General features: G+C 30.7%; 1 protein-coding gene across 2 annotated transcripts in view; it reads left to right on the forward strand.

Annotated features, from left to right (window-relative positions):
- The window catches only part of GRIK2 (glutamate ionotropic receptor kainate type subunit 2), an 822,997-nt gene that overhangs the window by 683,442 nt on the left and 120,111 nt on the right, over positions 1-19,444 (forward strand). For both annotated transcript variants that reach the window (XM_051997449.1, XM_051997450.1), the window contains one exon: positions 956-1,173. In XM_051997449.1, coding sequence (XP_051853409.1) covers positions 956-1,173 — 218 coding nt within the window. The remainder of the gene's footprint in view (positions 1-955; positions 1,174-19,444) is intronic.

Raw genomic sequence — 19,444 nt, forward strand, 5'->3', positions numbered from 1 at the left:
TTTGCCAACACACATCTTACTTTAAAATATTGTCTTAATTTTAATTTTAAGCTTATAGTTAGAATATAATAAAATTATAATTAATATGGTGATCATATACTGTCAGCTAAGAAGGTTTAGATTCTCTTTTCAATGTAACCTAATTAAAATTAATAATGATTCAAATTAAAATATAATGCCAAGAACATTCCCAAATATAGTACCATGAGCAGGCAACTCCAGCAATACTACAATGTAGTCTAGCTTTTCTAAATGTAGATGTTTTCAGAGAAAATTAAAATCTGTGGTATAACCATCTATTTTTTCAGATTATTTTTCATTAGTTTGGGGGCTAATTATAGTGATGGGAGATTTTCCCTTTCTCTATGGAATCTTTGCATCATAGTGTCTTGATGAAAAATATTAAGATAATACTAATTCCATAAAACCAATGAAAATGGGTAACTAAAATTTATGAAGCTATTTTTATGAAACTCAAACTTAATAATAGTATCAAGGTGTAGGACTGGAAATTTGAGATAATTCTCTGGGAAAGTCAGCTTTCCATGACATAATTATACTAAACATTTAACACCACTGTCTGATATAGTTTATCCTTGCTTGGATTAAATTATTTTTATCTCTTGAATGAAACTCAAGCATTTCTACTATCCTCTAAATCTAGCATTAAAAAGAGGCTATACTGATCAAAATGTTTGAACTGCATATTATCTCACACTGAAGCTGTCTCCCATTACTATATTTTGATAACATCATAACAATGATCTTTTTATTGTAACCAGTCCTTCCCAGCCCCTATGTTAGTTGTTTTCTTACCACAGCAATATGTAAATCAATAAATCAATAACCCACTTTTATTGCACAGTGATTCCACTCTGCCACTGTGACTTAAAGTACTTGACTGCTGATGATTTTCTTTGTATTCGTTTCATCCTTTCCCCTCAATCTCTGTTAGGTTCTGAGCTCATGCCCAAAGCGCTCTCCACCAGGATAGTGGGAGGCATTTGGTGGTTTTTCACACTTATCATCATTTCTTCGTATACTGCTAACTTAGCCGCCTTTCTGACAGTGGAACGCATGGAATCCCCCATTGACTCTGCCGATGATTTAGCTAAACAGACCAAGATAGAGTATGGAGCTGTGGAGGATGGGGCCACTATGACCTTTTTTAAGGTAAGATTCCTTAAGTAATTCCTTAGATACAATAAAATAATGCATTTAAGTGGAATCATGCCCTACAAATAATATCCATTTATGCTATTATGGTATCATTATGCTGTTATTATATAATAAAACATAGCAAATGTGTTTATTTTCTATGTGTAAAGAAAAAATAAAATAACATAAAAGAAAAATATCATTGCATATACCTCCTTAGCAAATTGAAATTGAAAGACATAATTTTCATGACATCCATTTTATTCCTTATATGTGTTTTTAAAGGTTAAAAAATTAGTATTTTCAATTCCAATGAATTTGGAAATGGAAAAAAAATGTGAATGAATACTTTGCAGATTATTGAAAGATAGATGTTTGAACAGAAAAGTTTAGTAACTTGAAGGCAGTTTTATGATTATAGGCTTTCTTCCCTTTGGATGAAAGAAAGACAAGGTCCCAAATCTGGATGATGCAGTTAAAAGATGTTTCACAAGGTATGAAAATAAAGATGTCAGAGAACAGAAGAAATGATACTTATCCTCCAAATCTATGACTGGCTGGAAACATAGAAACCAGAAAATGTTACTATATTTATTAGACATCAGTGCATGTATATAGGTAGTAAATTTTGGGACTTTTGGAAATAGTGAGTTTACACAGTCCAATGATTGCTTATTGACTCTTTCTATTTCTCTTGCTCTGATAATTGTAGATGGTCACCTAGCTCAGAGAATCCAAGTGAAAAGGTGCATTTAATTAAATGAGAAGATTCATGCTCTGTTCTCCTCTCTTACTCCCTGCCATTTCTCTCCACCCTGTGCAGTTAGGATCATTTGATAATTATTTGTTATTACATTTCCTTTTCTTTCTTTCTTTCTTTCTTTCTTTCTTTCTTTCTTTCTTTCTTTCTTTCTTTCTTTCTTTCTTCTTTCTTTCTTTCTTTCTTCCTTCCTTCCTTCCTTCCTTTCTTTCTTTCTTTCTTTCTTTCTTTCTTTCTTTCTTTCTTTCTTTCTTTCTTTCTTTCTTTCTTTCTTTCTTCCTTCCTTCCTTCTTCCTTCCTTCTTTTCTTTCTTTTTTTTTTCTTCTTCTTCTTCTTCTTCTTTTTTTTTTTGCTAAGGCAATTGGGATTAAGTGACTTGCCTAGGGTCACACAGCTAGGAAGTGTTAAATGTCTGAGAACAGATTTGAACTCAGGTCTTCCTGACTTTAGGACTGGTGCTCTATCTACTGCCCACCTAACTGCTCTTACATTTAAACAAACAATTTTCCCCACTTAAATGTATGGAAAATTCATAAAGAGAACACTTTAGTTTATGTATAAACATACCTGATGATATGAGTGGGCACTGGAGCAGTAGTTTCAAAAATAATTTGCTCTCTGCATATAGTTAAACATTATTATATTGCATAAGTTACTTGAAAATTCATGTAATCATTTGTACTTTGTAAGGTGTATAATCTTTTTTTAACTCTTGTTATTTGTAAACTCTTGTAATTGCTAAATATTGTTGTAAATATGGAAGTAGTGATAGGAAATGAACATTTTCTAAGTCTTTCTAAGTGGATTCGGTCAACAAATAGTCTTTTTTCATTCAAATTGTTTTTAGATTATTTTTAGATTCAAATTGATTTTAGTTAAATGTAATTAAATACACAGTTTAATGGGTTTTTCTCATATAAGTTACAACTGAAAATAAAGAAAAATGACATGCAATTATTTAAATTAAAAATGATAATTTTTCATTCTTAAATATGCAACAAATATGGATCTGCAAGAAGTTGAGCTGCTAGATTCTAGATTTTGTATACTTCAACTCTTGTTGATGAATGCTTTGTTATATAACATTATAAAAAGCATGATTTTAAATGCTTTTCTTCACAATACACATATTACTTCATTCATTCATTCATTTGCTTATTTTAATTCATAGGGAGTATTAGTATTTCATTTTTATTTTCCAATTAATAAGATTTTATTTTCCCTTTTCTTTGTTTTCACCTCTCACCAAAAAAGAAAACTAAAAAGAAAATTCTCATAACAAGTATATAGAGGCAAGCAAAATCATTCCTACATTGCCCAAGACTGAAAATTATATATCTCATTCTTTATATTTAGTCCCTCACTTTTTCAAGAGTTAAGTATTATTCTTAATCACTATTTCTCTGAATTTGTGGTGGGTCAATATATTTATCAAAGTTCTTAAATCTTTCAAAGTTATTTTTAAAATAATTTCTTTTTTTTACAAGTTTTTTTCTGCTTTAACTCACTTTACTCTGAATCAGTTCATACATATTTTCCCGTGATCCTTTTAAAATAATCTATTTTTAAAAATAATTTTTTATGGCTCACTAATGTTCCCTTATATTCCTATATCATAATTTATTTGATAATCTTCCAATGGATGGGTTTCCCTCTGGTTTCTAGTTCTTTATAAAAACAAAAAAGTGTGACTAGGAATATTTTTGTACCTATGAACCCCTTTCTATAAAAAGTATATCTCTGGAACATTAGACTTCTAGTTGTAGTTTTGAGTCAAAGGGTATTCACAGTTTAATTATTTTTGGTAACATATTTCTAAATTATTTTTCATAAGGGCTGGAACAATTCAAAGTTCTCCCAGCAGTGCCTAATTTTTTACAGCCACTTTTGGTTTTGGTTTTCTGCTTTCCTTATAATTTTGGTTGCAATGATTTTGTTTATGCAAAAAGTTTTTAATTGTATATAATCATAATTATCTGTTTTATATTTTGTAATGTTCTCTATATCTTCTTTGGTCTTAAATTCTTTCCTCATCCATAAAATTAAACAGGTAAACCATTTCATGTTCTATTATTTGCTTATGGTATCACCCTTTATATGTAAACCATGTGCTTAGTTTGACCTTATCTTGGTATACAGCATAAGATATTGCTCTATATATAAGTTTCTGTCACACTCTTTTGCTGTTTATCCAGCAGCTTTGTCAAATAATGAGTTTTTGTTGCAAAGAGTTGAATTTGAATTTTTGGTTTTATCATATACTAGATTACTGTGATCATTTACTATAATGTAATTTGTACTTAAACCATTGCCCTTATCTACCACCCCATTTCTCAACCAGTGTGAGATTGTTTGGATAATTACAGCTTTATAATATAGTTTAAGATCTGTTTTAGCTAGACTGCCTTCTTTCATATATTTTTCATTAATTCTTTGAAATCCTTGAGATTTTATTCTTCCAGATGAATTTTGTTATTTTTTCTAGTTTCAATAGAAATGGCACTGAATAAATAGATTAATTTAGGTAGAATTATCATTTTTATTATATTGGCCCAGCCTACCCATGAGCAATTGATATTTTTCCATTTTTTTAGATCTAATTTTATTTGTGCAAAAACTATTTTATACTTATGTTCATAGAGTTCATAGAGTTCCTGGGTTTGTCTTGCCAGGTAGACTTTCAACTATTTTATATTGTCCACATTTATTTTCTTGCTTTTTGACTTTGTTGTAATATATAGAAATATAGATGGTTTATGTGGGTTTATTTTGTATTCTGCAACTGTTAAAGTTGTTAATAATTTCAAGTAGTGATTTAGCTGATTAGCTAGATTTTCTAATTATAACATCAAATTATCTATCAAGTGATAACTTTTGTTTTCTCATTGCCTTTTCTAATTCCTTCATTTGCTTTTTCATCCCTTCAAGTACGATATTAAATATCAGAGGTAATATTGGGCATCCTTGCTTCATGCCTGATCTTATTGGGAAGGCTTCTATATTATCCTCATTACAGATAATGTTTGCTGATTATTTTAGATACATTTTATTTCTCATTTAATGTTAGCTCCATTTATTTTTATGTTTTCTAATTTTTTCAAAAGGAATGGGGGTTGCACTTTGCCCAAGGCTTTTTTCTACATGCATTAAGTAAATTGTATAATTTTTTGGTCTATAATTTTCTTTTTGTTTTGGCTCTTCATGGTTTGGATATTAGCACCATATTTGTGTCAGAAAAGGAATCTGGTAGAATTCCTTCTTCTCCTGTCCCTCCCTCCCCCCAAATAGCTTATATTGCATTGGGATTATTTGTTCTTTAAACATTTGGTAGAGTTCACTTGTGTCTTGGATATTTTTTTACAAGTTCATTGATAGCTTGTTCAATTAAAAAAAATTTTTTTTTTAAGATTGGGTCATTTAAATATTTTATTTCTTTTGTTAATCAGGATAATTTATATTGTTGTAAATATTTATTTACTTTGTTTAATTTGTCAAATTTATTAGCCCATAATTGGGCAAAATAATGTCTAAAACTGTATTAATTGATGCTTAATGTACTCCTTTCATTTTTCATGCTACTATTTGGTTTTCTTCTTTTTAAAAAATAATCAAATTAACCAATGGATCATCTATTATCTTGGATTTTTTGATAAAACTACCTTCTAATTTTATTTATTAGTTCAATGTTTTTCTTTCAATTTTATTAATTTCATTTTTGATTCTCAGGATTTCTAATTTGGTGTTTAATTGAGAATTATAAATTTGTTTTTTTTCCTAAATTTTTAGAGATATAAAATTTTCCCTAAATATTTTCTTTGACTGCATTCCACAAATAGTGATATATTGCTTCATTGCTGTCATTTTACTTAATAAAATTTTCAATTATTTCATGATTTTCCCTTCACTCAATTGTTTTTTTTTTTTTTTTTTTGGAATTAGATTAATTTTAAATTAAATTTTAATTTTTCTTGTCATTGACTATTATCGTATTATGATCTGTAAAGAATGGGTTTACTATTTCTGATTTTCTGCATTGGCTCTATGGTTTTTATGTCCTAACACATGATCAATTTTTTGTGTAAATGCCATGTACTATTGAGAAAAAAAAAAGAATATATTTCTTTCTTTTCCCATTCACTTTTCTCCAGATATTGGGTGCATATATCTTCAGTACTGATAAGGTTTCACTTTCTATGGTACCTTTCAGCAAGATATAATTTTGTGGTTTATCTCAGACCTATTTTGTTTTTAATTTGTCTGACATTATAATTGATTGCCCTGCTTTCTTTACTTCATCTGAAACAATAGATTCTGCTCTAGCCACTTACATTTAACCTGTGTATATCTTAGTATTTTGAATGTATTTCTTGTAGACAATATATTATAGGATTCTGGTTTTTACTGCACTCTGCTTTCTGTTTTCATTTTATGGGAAAGTTTATCCCATTCACATTTATAGTTAATAACTACCTTTGTATTTTCTTCCATGCTATTTTTTGCTTGTCATCCCCTTATCCTCCTTACAACTCACTTTTCCCTCTTCACACCCATATTATTTCTGATCACCACTTTCCTCAGTATACATTCTTTTTTATCAGTCTCCCCTCCTCTTTCTATTATCCCCATCCCCTTTTATTTCTTTATACAGTAAGAAGGTACATATACTTACCTGAATATGTATCTTCTCTTTGGCCAGTTTTGATGAGAATAATGTTTTGCTTATCATCCTTCCATTCACCCCCCTAAAATCTTCTTCTGTATTATAATAGTTCTTTCATGTACAATAATTTACCCCATTCAATCCCCCCTGATCCTTCCAGTACAATTTTATTATCATCCCTTTATTTTTTTTGGAGGGGGGGGTGAGGATATTATCCCAACCAAGTCACATTGCATCTGCACCTATCTAAATATACTCCTAATTGCTTTTATAGTAGAGTTGAATTACAAATAATATCTTGTCATATAGAAATATAAACAGCTTAACTGCATTAAAATTCTAATCTTTTTTTTTTTTTTTTTTTTTTTTAGCTTTTCATATTTCCCTTGAGTCTTGTACTTGGATTTCATTTTTTTTTTTTTTTAATTTGGCTCTGGTCTTTTAATTAGTAATACTTGAAAATTCTCTATTTCAGTAAATGTCCATTTTTTTTCTCCTGAAAGATTTTATTTAATTTTGCAGGGTAAGTGATTCTTAATTGTAATCCTAACTCCTTTGTTTTCTGGCATATTTTATTCCAAACCCTCCATTTCCTTAATGTGGAAGCTGCCAAATCCTTTTAATCCTGACTATAGTTCCACAATATTTGAATTGTTTATTTTTGGCCACTTGCTTTACTTCCTCCTTGTTCTGTGAGCTCTGAAATTTGGCTGTGATTTTCCTGGGAGTTTTCATTTTAGGATCTCTTTTAGCTGATGAACTGTGGGATTCTTTCAATTTCTATTTTCTCTCTGGTTCTTATGCATTAGGAAAGTTTTCTATTATAATTTCTTCAAAGATGTTCAAGTTTTTTTTTCTTTCTTTTTTTTTTTAATCATGACTTTCAGGTAGTCCAATAACGCTTATATTATTTCTTCTGCATCTATTTTCTAGATCTAGTTTTTTGAATGAGAATTTCACATTTTCTTCTTTTTTTTTTTTACTTTAAGATTTTTTGGATTGGGACAGCTGGGTGACACAGTAGATAGTGAATAGAAGTCAGGAGGACCTGAGTTCAAATTTGATCTTAGACACTTAACACTTTTTAGCTGTGTGATCCTGGACAAGTCATTTAATCCCAATTGCCTCAGCAAAAAAAAAAAAAAAGAAAAAGAAAAAAAAGAAAAAAGAAAAGAAAAGAAAGAAAAAGAAAAAAAAGAAAAAGAAAAAAATTGGATTTATCATATCTTGATGTCTCATACAGTCATTAGTTTCTACTACTTCAATTCTAATTTTTAAAAAATTATTTTCTTCAGTAAATTTTTGTATTTCTTTTTTTTTAGCCAATTCTATTTTTTAGCGAGTTAATTTTTGTATACGTTTCCCCTTATTTGACACTTTTTTATGATTCTCTCCCCCTGTTTTTCTTCTATTTCTTTAATTTTCTTTTTAAAATCCCAAAAGCTCTTCCAGGAATTCTTTTTAAGGTGATATCAAATTAGATTTTTCTTTAAGGCTTCACATGCATTCATTTTGACAATGTTGTTCTCTTCTATGTTTATGCCTTGATCTTTTCTATTACCATAGTAACTTTCTGTACTTTTTTTTTTTTTGAGAGGGAACTCAGGGTTTTTTTTTTTTTTTTTTTTTTTGTGCATCTTGGTGTTTTTAATGTGAAAGTTGGTTTCTCTTCACTGTCCCAAGCTTTTTGTGCTGGGGCTACCTTTTACAACGGTTTAGGAGTTAGCAGCTTGCTTTTTCTGAAATTTAGATTTCTGTTCTGGTTTGCATTGGAGGGTGGGTTCTTCTTGTTGTCCCCATCTGGGTGTGGGATTTGGCTGTTGATCTGTTCCAGGGCTGGGACCTTACTGCTGTATTGCTATTGTAATAGTTTTAATGGTGGCTGACTAGAAACTAGAATGGATCGTGTTGGTGATCTTCCTCAGGGTAGAGCCCTGATCCTGGGTTGCTATGGAAATAGTTCTCTCTTGATCAGGTTTAGCCAAAGCTTTATTACTGGCCAGCAATGGTGTCAAGGCCATGCTGGTTGCTTGTGTTGGGTGTGGGGTAAGTGGGGTTGGATCTTTCTGAGCTACATTGACTTCTCACTTGTTTAGGGGGCTGTTGGTTTTGGAGGGTGGAACTTTGCTGGTGGATTGCTTGGAGCCTTATGGCAGGCCCTTCTGTGAGGTTAGCTGTGGAAGCTGCTGCTGCTGCTTTGAAAAATCTCTTTATTTTTACTCCAGTGAGTAGACTTTTCCAGCTAGGCTGCTAAGTTGCTGCTTCCCTGCTGTTGGACTAATTCTGTTTTCTAGTTGTTTGGAAAGGAATTTGGGAGGGCTTCAGAGAATTTCTTCCCTTACTCCACCACCTTGGCAGGGGAAATCCATCTTTTTATTTTATATGCAATTTAATCTTATTTTTTTCTAATTTAGTTTTTTGTTCCAGTTTCTCCTTTCCTCAATGTTATTTTTGCTTCCTTATTCTTTTCCATTATATAAATTCTTTTTTATATTCTTTTCAATCGTTTCCCTCCACAAGGGTACCTCTAGTGTCAGAAGAAAATTGACATTAAACAGCTTCCTTTTCTAATGGAATAGAATTTCTTTCAATTTGAAACCTTCTGGAATGTGTGTAACTCACAATGGAAATCATACAGTGTTAATTACTAAGCTAACAATTACCTTATGGTGTTAAATTTCTCTCACTGTGAGATGGTTTTGTTGGAGTTAGGAAAATATCAGAATAAAATATTAGGATATAATACCTCAAATTATCCCACCACCACCCCTATCCTTAATATAATGCTAGATAATACTTTTTTCTAACTCCATATTGTGACTTGTTAAATTTATGGTTATTCCATCTTTGAGTTTAGGATGAAGAGGGAATCTTGCCAAAATTTAAAATAAAGGCAAATCCATGCTCATTTTGAAATTTCTACACTACATTAAGGACTGTTTGCATATAGAATATTTCAATTTACATCCTTTTTTTTTTTAATTAACAATAGCAACACATGCCTACACTCTATGAAATACCCATAAGGTATTATTTCTGCAGGGATTTCCATCTTGTTTTTACTAATTTAAAGTGACCCTGCTGTTAGCTAATTGTTCTGGAAGACTCAGTTCCAGGAAATTATTATTTTCATGCATCTCAGATTTTGTAACTGGAGAAAAGAAGATCTAGCTTGACAATTCTGGAAATTAAATCCTTGAACAGTTTCTCAATCTGTTGAACTATGCAGGCCATATTATTCAGGATATGTTGCATCATTTTAGAAATATTCTAACATGTATTGAATATATTGGACTCTGCCCAGATTTTGCTTCCCAATATATATTTTCTTATCTTTTCCTCCCATGCCTCTCATATTTTTTCCTTATAATATCATTTGCAGAACAAGGACAAAAGATGATGAAAAGATAGATTGTTGATTAAACAAAATAATTCAAATAATGTCAACTTCTGAGATTGTTTTTTATTTTATTTATATATGGCTTTTATTGTTATATGTGTGCATTATATCTGTACATAGAAATGCATATGTATAATGTGTATGCCTATGTAAAACATGTTGTTTTCCCCTTTGGAATATAAGTTTTTAGGGGCAGGAACTGTTTTGCATTTATATCCCCATGCTCAACATAAGATTTGTGCATAGTAGTTGTATCATATAGTCTTCTTTCTAGATTGTTAAATTTATCAGAAAAGAAATACTTAAATCTTTTAGATGGTAATATAGGGGGAAAATTGTCATCATATATTAAAGATTATACATTTTTTTTGGAAAAAAAACTGAATATTTTTAGTAGTGTCTAAGATAAAAACAACACAAAAACAACTTGTAAAAAACAGCCAGACTAAATTTCTTAAACATATATCTTTCAAAACCTTCTTCCTTGGTTCCGTTTTTTTTTTTTTTTTTGAGCTGAGAATTACAATAACTAATGCAGTTAATGTAGGGGTGAAATCCCATGTCAGTTCTTTAGGAAGACTGAAAACACTGAAAAATAAATAAGTATTTGTTGTTCTTTTTCAATGTAAAGAGTAAGAGGACATTTGCAAAGAGAATACTTTGTCATAGCACAGTGAAAAGAGACAATCTGTGTCTCAATTCTGTATCTTTTACTTATTACCTTTGCAACTGTTGGCAAAATGCTTTATCTCTACCCCGTTTCCACCACTGTAAAATGAATATTGGACCAGAAAGATGTTGGACTAATTTCAAATGTCTTTCCTATACATACTTCTTTAATACTGTAGTCTGTACCACTCAGACTTACTAAGTATAGTGAGGGTTATGTTAGTCTTATTTATTAACCTCCTACTATGTGCTGGGCAATATATTATACTCTCTGTTTCTACATCTACAAAGTGATTCATATAATTTGCAAAATGCTCTTCAACAGTGCTATTTTTTTATTATCATGTTGTCTTAATTTCCCCTAAATTCATATATGTTCTTTTGTACTTATGTCATTAGAAGTCCCTCACAGCATTAGATATATTGAATACTATTTAAATAAAAAATAAAACAGCAACAGCAACAAAATAGGAACAGTTGTTACAATATAGATTGGGTTTCAGTATAACCATGGAAAATGATCTCATGAAAAATTCCAGGAATGACAAAATGGAACAATTCATCATAAGTATCTCTTATTAGTCATTCTATTTTTTAAAAAGTTGGATTGTTAGTATAGAAAAGCTAATTGGAAGGACCTTTTTCACAAATTTTATGCCTAGATAGCTAATAATTTGCATTATGATGAATGTATAGTATGATGTATTTTCCCTCATGGTTTCATAACCAGTATAGAGAATACAGTACAGACTATTACTTGTTTTTGAATAATAACATATAGTATTTAATGTTCTAATTTTGAATATCAAAATTCTGCTTTCTACTATTTTATACATTGTTATTGTTTCCATTTATTATTCAATTTTTGTTTTCCCATTTTTTAAGCTGAGGGACTGACCATCAGAAATTCCCTTGAAAAATAATTCCATATGGAAACAATTTTAAAAAAGTTTCAACCTAAACTGATTTTTTCCCTAATTGGCATTTCATTGTGTTTAATGGTTACGCCACTTTCACCTATATGGTGATTCTCTCCCATCTTAACTTTTATTCATTAATGTAAAACAATGTTCAATTGGAGTCTGTGACTTTAGATGGACTCCCTGAGTAGAATGGGCTTATATATTTTGTCAATAATAGTAGAAATCTTGTGACAACCCATATTTCTCTAATGGGCCAAATTTGTTTTATCAATATTTATCTAATCATTATATCACGGCTTCGTGGGACAGCACCTTTCAAATAATGTCTTTCTTATTTTTCACATGAGATCATGAAATATAGGGAGTTCATGGAAGAGGATTCTTAATTAGAAGTTTATAGGCACTTATTGAAGAATTTGGATTTTTTTTATTCATATGTGTATTACTTTTTCCTCTAAAATAAATGTTCTACTGGTTTCAAAACTATCTAATACAAAAACAGACATTGTATTAGTTTTCTTTTTAAAGTTTGGTTAAAGTTGCTTTGTATTTACTTAGATGGTTTAGTCAATTTTGAAAAAAAATATCATTTTTTCCTATGTATTCCTCAAAAAATTTCTAAATACCAATTCGTTAATCTTTACAGCATCCCTCTGAAGAAGATTAGAAACAATTAATATTATCTTCATTTAACAGATGAGAAAATTGTGTCAAAGAGAGGTTGATTCACTTACTAATTATGAAAGCAATAATGAAGGGCATTATATTATCAGCAATAAAAGCAATAACCAAAGAAAGCATATCACGTCATCACACAGAAAAGCTAAAATTTATCTGCATTGATGGTTTATCCATATCATATCTGTTTTATTTTATTAAAATTCTATATCACTAATACTCTATCAGTGGGGCAGAAGTACCTGTTTTATGTGTTTTATAATCAACTACATATATATGTGTGTATATATATATGTACATAATAGCTATACAATTTTAAATTCATTTATTACAGTGGAATATCATGTGTTTTCATTCAGTATTTATTCAGAATTGCGTTAAAAGTCCATCTCATTCAACCTGTTTTTTATTTATTTATTTAGAGTTTTATATACATATATATATATATATATATATGTCCTTTAGTTACATTAAAAAAATTTTTAACATGCATTTAAAATTTTTGAGTTCCAATTTTTTTTTTCCTTTCCTTTCTTTCTCTCCTCTCTCTTTCAATGAAAAGGTAAGCAATTTGATAGAGTTGATACATGTGTAGTCCCACAAATTATTTTCATAGTAATCAGGTTTTGAAAGAAAACACACTCTCCTTTCCCCATCCCCCAAAAATAAAATCTTCAAAAAATAGATTTTTTTTTAAGTATTCTTCAATCTGTATTCAAACACTACTAGTTCTTTCTCTGAATACAGATAGCATTTTTCATCATAAGTCCTTTGGAGTTGTTTTGGATAATTTTTGAATTGCTATGAATAACTAAGTCATTTCATATTTAATCATCTTATAGTATTATTGTTACATTTTAAACAGTGCATTTCAGCACATGGATCAGATAATGGAAATCTTTCCAGGTTTTCTGAGAACATCCTGTTCATCAACTACAATTTGTTCAGCCATTTCTCAATTGATAGATATACTCACAATTTTCAATTCTTTACTCCCAGAAAAGAGTTGCTATATCTATTTTTGTATATATCAGTTCTTTTCCTTTTTAAAATCTCTTTTAGGATACAGACTTTATAGTGGTATTGATAGGTCAAAGGGTGTGCATGGTTTTATAGGCCTTTCACAGAATAATCTAATCAGTTCACAATTCCATCAACAATGCATTAAATTTTCTCCTTTTCTACCCTTTCTCTTCCACCATTCTCATTTCCCCTTCCCTCCTATTAGCCAGTTTAATAGGTATGAGGAAGCATGTCAAAACTGTTTTAATTTGTAATTCTCCAATCAATAGTTATTTGAAGCATTTTTTTTTTTACTTGACTAAAAGATAGCTTTGGTTATTTTATCTGAAAACTATTTTTTTAAAAAAATAATTTATCAATTGGATAACATCTTTTTTGTTAAATCTAACTTAATTTTCTCTACATTTAAGAAATAAGATTTTTATTAGATAAATCTGCTTCAAATGTTTTTCACAATTACTATTACTAACTGTATTCCCCACCTCTTTGTCTATTCTATTCTCTCTCTCTTTTCACCCTGTCCTACTCAAAAATATTTTATTTTTAACTACCCACTCCCTCAATCTGTCCTCCCTACTATCACCACCCCCATCTCTCTTAGCTTATCATCTTCCTCTCCTGACTTCCTGTAGGGTAAGATAGCTTTAAATACTCATTTGGCTCTTTGAACCAAAATAAGGTTCATTCTTTCCATCTCATTACCTACCTCTTCTCTACTGTAAAAGCTTTTTATTTTTTCTTTTATATATGACAATTTATCCCTCTCTACCTCTCCCTTTCTCTTTCTTCCAGTATATTTGTCTAGTAATGCTTAATTTTATTTTTAAAGATATTATCCATTTATATGCAATTTATGCCTATGTCCACTGTCTATATGCCTTCTGACTGCCCTAATGAAGAGAAAGTTCTTATGAATTATAAGTATCATATTTTCCATATAGGAATGTATTTTCATTATGCTTTCCCTCCTATTTTTACCTTTTTATGCTTCTTTTGAGACTTGAATTTGAAAATCAAAATTCCTATTTAGCTCTGTCTTTTCAAGAATGCTTGAAAGTCCTCTATTTCATTGAATATCTATTTTCTCCTGGAATGATTATACTCTGTTCTAATAGGTAGATGATTATTGATTGTAATCTTAGCACCTTTACCCTCTAATCTTATTACAAGATCCTTTCATAGAAACTGCAAAATCATGTGTTATCATGCTCATAGTTCCACAATACTTGATTGTTTCTTTCTGGCTATTTGTACTCCTTAATCTAGGAACTCTGGAATTTGGCTATAATATCCCTAGGAATTTTCAACTTGAGATCTTCTTCAGGAGATGATCAGTAGGTTCTTTTGATTTCAATTTGATCTGCAGGTACTGGAATATCAGAGCATCTGTCCTTGATAATTCTTGAAAGATAATGTCTATAATAATGGAGAGAGCCATCTACATCCAGAGGGAAGCCTAAGATTGCGTGTGGATCACAACATAGGATTTTGACCTTTGTTCTTACTGTTGTTTACCTGTTTGTTTTTTCTCTCCAATTGTTCCTCATTTTTGATCTGACTTTTTTTGTGCAGCATGATAAATGGGAAAATATGTTTAAGAGAATTGCACATGTTTAATTTATGTTGTATTACTTAATGTTTATGGGAGGAGGAAGGTAAAGAGGGAGGCACAAAAATATGGAAAACAAGATTTTGCAAGGGTGGTTAAAAACTATCTGCATGTATTTTGAAAAATTAAAAGCTATTCTAAAAAGATAATGTTTAGATCTTTTTTTTTTTTTTGATCATGGCTTTCAGACTGCCCAATAATTTTCAAATCATCTCTCCTGAATTTATTTTTCATGTCAGTTGTATTTTCATTGTCTTCTATTGTCAGTTATATTTTATATAATCTTCTATTTTTTTCATTCTTTTGGTTTTCTTTTACTGTTTCTTGGTTTCTTGTAAAGTCATTAGCTTCCATTTGTTCAATTCTAACTTTTAAGGAATTATTTTATTCAGTGAGCAAGTACCTTTTTTATTCTTAAAGATTTTTTTTTCCTTTGGCAAACTTTTGTGTCTTTTTTCCCATTTGACCCATTCTACTTTTTAAGGCATTCTTCTCTTCACTGTGTTTTTGTACCTCTTAAACCATTTGCCGTAGCCTGTTTTAAAGATATTTTCTCCAATTTTTTTTAGTCTATTTTATCAAACTGTTGGTTTGTTTTTCATGATTTTTTTGCATCACTCATTTTTATTCTCTATTTTTTCTCTACCTCTCTTTATTTTTAAAATCTTTTTTGAACCTTTCTATAACCTGGGAACAATTCATATTTTTCTTGGAGGCTTTGGAAATAGGAACTTTGATTTTGTTATCTTCTTCTGAGTGTGTGTTTTGAAATTGCTTGTCACCATAGTAACTTTCTAAGGTCAGAATTTTTGTCTGTTGCTTCCTCATTTCCCCAAACTGTAACTCAACTTTTAGTTCTTTATTAAGTAGACCTCCATGGTAGAAGGAGCTATGTCCCAAGCTTCAGGGATTTTGTGTAGATGTTTTCAGAGATACTTCTAGGGACCTTTAAGTTTTCAGTTCTTTCCAGATAATATCACATAAGGAAAGGTGTTTACTAGTCTCCTGTTCTGTGCTCTGGTATCTGAGTGACCACAAGCACTCTTTTCTGCCTAGGAACAATGAGGAGGGTCCCTTGGTTTGCACACTAGGACTATGTTGGGACATTTTTTCCTGGATTGTAATCTACTCTTATTCTGATGCAACAGACTTTTTTTGCCAACCTTTTTTAAATTGTCTTGGGCTGGAAAATCGTTTTACTCCATCTTTTTGAGAGTGCTTCTGCTCCTGAGTTTTTTAATGTCATTATTTAAAAGTATTTCTAGGTTTTGGGGGGAAAGCTTAGTCAAGTGCCTGCCTTGAGTCTGCCTTAGCTTCACCTTTCTTCTAAATCTATAGATAGGTAGAGAGTAGTATACCAAATATTAAAATTTATTTTTATTTATGTTATTTACATTTACATTTATATAATTTTATTTGCATAATTTATATTTATTTATTATATAATATATAATATATTTATTTAAAATGTCAAATACCTAATATTAAATACCTAATATCTAATTAAGTACCTAAATACCTAATATGTTACAGGTGCTGAGCTAAGTGAAAGCACTGCAGAGAAAGAAAAAAATATATATGTTGCTGCTCTCTAAGAGCTTGAAATCTAATGGGGAGACAACACACAAATAGCTACGTCCAAACAACATATATAAAGGAGAAGGTGGATAAAGTCAGCTCAGAGTAGGCATTAGCAAAAATGAAATCAGGGGAAAAAAGCTTCATAAGAATGTGGTATTTTGACTGTGACTTGAAGGAAACCAGGACTCCTAGAGATAAAAATGAGGAGGCTAAGAATTCCATCTTTAGAGTATAGCCATGAAAATACACAGAGTTGAGAGAGGGAGTGTTGCAAGTCAGGAACTTTCAGGAAGCCACTGTCATGGGTTTGAAAAGTACATGGAAGAGAGTAAAGTGGTAGAGACTGGAAAATAGAGTTGGAGAGATAGAAGGAGCTTGACAAGCTAAATAGAGTATTTTGTATTTGATACTGGAAATAAGAGAAAAGCCCTGGAGCTTATTGGCTAGGAGAATAACATGACAAAATCTCTTTAAGATTAATCTGGGAGCTGAGTGGGAGATGCACTAAAGCTAGGCCATACTTGACATGATGAGCCCAACCCTTAGGCCATTCCAATAATCCAAACATTAGATAATGAGGGCCTGCCCCAGGGTGGTGACAGTGTCAGAGAAAAGAGTGGATAGGATAGATGGATACAAAAGATAGAAAGATAGAACACAAACACTTGACAACTGATTGTGTGTGTGTGGAGGGGTAAAAGAGAAGAAAGAGTTGAAAATAACACCTAGATTGTGAACCTGGGTGACTAAGAGAATGAAATGCTTTCAATGATAGTAGGGAAATTAGAAAAAGGAAAAAAGTTTGGGGGAAAAGATGAATTCACTGTGGAAATGTTGAGTTTGAGGTTTCTATATGGCATCTGATTTGAAATGACCAGTAGACCATTGGAGATGCAAGTCAGGAGAAATCTGAAGTTGATAAATGGATTTGAGAATCTTCTACATAGTTAATCTTGTTTTGTCCTTTGTTCTCAATGAGGACCGTGACAACAGGAAGATAGTGCCATGACTTACAAGTGAATTGGATTTAAGTGAGGATGGGCTGTGCAAGGTCACCTGCCTCACTTCCCCCTCCAAAACCATCTGGGTCCAGTGGCCAGATATAGATAAAGATGACTGGAGATGATCCTGAATGAAATGGGTGACTATAGCTTTTTAAACTAAGGCCTTTCCCCATCTCACTTTGTCCTGAGGCAATGTCTACTTAGTGATTAAAGCTAGTTAAAATGAGTCAAAGAAGGGGTTCTTTTACCTATGTCAAAAAATTAATAATAATTTGATAGGGAGGATCAAGGCATAGATTTCTAAGAGGGCAATAGGGTTAAAATGACCACATGTGAAAGCTCAAAGAAAAATGAAATTTGGTCCCATGTCCAAAAACAAAAAAACACTGGAAGAGTTTCAAAAGGATTTAAAAAGACAAGCTATAGAAGAAAAATTCAGAAGAGTCTTGAGTTCTATATATTTTCTTTTTCATTTGAGTATTTGAATTTCCTCTGCTGTAGACTCTTTTCATGATTCTCTTGAATCTACATAGATGGTTATTGAATCCATGGGAATTGATGAGATTGTCAAGTGAGATAATATAAAGACAGAAATGAAAAAAGCCCATAATAGAGCCTAGAGGATTATCCATATTTAAGAGGAATGACTTGGACTTCTAGTGAAGAAGATTCCAGACAGATAGGAGAAGAATCAGAATATTGTAAAAAAAAACAAAGCAAATAAAAAAAAAAAGATCATATTAAGAAACTTATGATTGACTGTCAAAAGCTTTAGAAAAGTTAATGAGGACTGAGAAAACATCATTAAGTATGGCAATTAAGACATCATTAGTAACTTTTTGGAAATGGTTTCATTAATGAAATTGAAAGCCAGATCACAGATTGAAGAGATTGCAATGAAAGGAAGTTGAAGTACTAGTTTTAGATAGCTTTTTCAAGGAACTTATTCATTAAAAAATGGAGAAAAGATGCAAGTTCTCAAAGATGCATTGATCAAGTCAGAATTTTTTGAGGATGGAAAGGAAATGAATGTTTTTGAAGGCAGTCGAGAAGTAGTCAGTAAATAGTTTAAAGAGTGACTAAACGATAAATGAGGCAATCTACTGGAGAAAATGAGATGGACTGTTCATTATTACTGTATATTATATATGCATATATAGTAATATATTAATTACATATAATATTATTATATATCAATTATGTTATAGTGCAGTCACAAAAATGTTTAAAGTGAAAGTCAGAACCTCAGATTAGGATGCTCTTTATTTAGAATTTACATTTAATAATTAGCTGATGACTACAGGTGATTGTAATTAATATGTGGCAGTAAAAGTGTAAACCAAATCCTTGTAAACCGCAGTTTTGACTTTGTATATATATTTAAGTCTTGTTTTTGGAATAAAGTATTCAATAAATATTTGATGATCATAGGGTGATTATAATTGCTTTTTGTATTTGTAAATATGCATTTGTTTTTACCATCATACAGATTCTTAGCAATCGATAGTAATTTTAGTTTATTTGTCAGGGACAAAATCTTCTAAAATAGTCAGTTTTGTATAACAAGTGATTTTAAAGTCTCTATTCATGCAATAGTCTGTAAAATGAAAGGGCCTGGTTTTGTGTTCCTTTCAATACACCTCTTAATTATTTGTAATGCACTTTTATTTATATACTTTCATGGAAACTCAAGTTTAATCCCTATTTACCTTCACTCCAATAGGTATTCCAAGATATAGTTCATGAGATGATAGCTCCCATGTGTTTTCATGTATTCCAGATAGGTGGAGATTTTGGACAAAACATTCTGAGGTTCAAATTTTTCAGGACTTGACTATGATTCATCAATTTAGATCACAATTTATCTGTGCCCTCTAATTTTGTGTTGTCTGAGGTTTTCTATATATCTACAGGAAGGGATATTGGATAAGGAAAACAAATTGGCCATTATTTAGTATCATTTAGTAAATTTAGTAAAT

The sequence above is a fragment of the Antechinus flavipes genome, chromosome 4, assembly GCF_016432865.1.
Source record: "Antechinus flavipes isolate AdamAnt ecotype Samford, QLD, Australia chromosome 4, AdamAnt_v2, whole genome shotgun sequence".
NCBI lineage: Eukaryota > Metazoa > Chordata > Mammalia > Dasyuromorphia > Dasyuridae > Antechinus > Antechinus flavipes.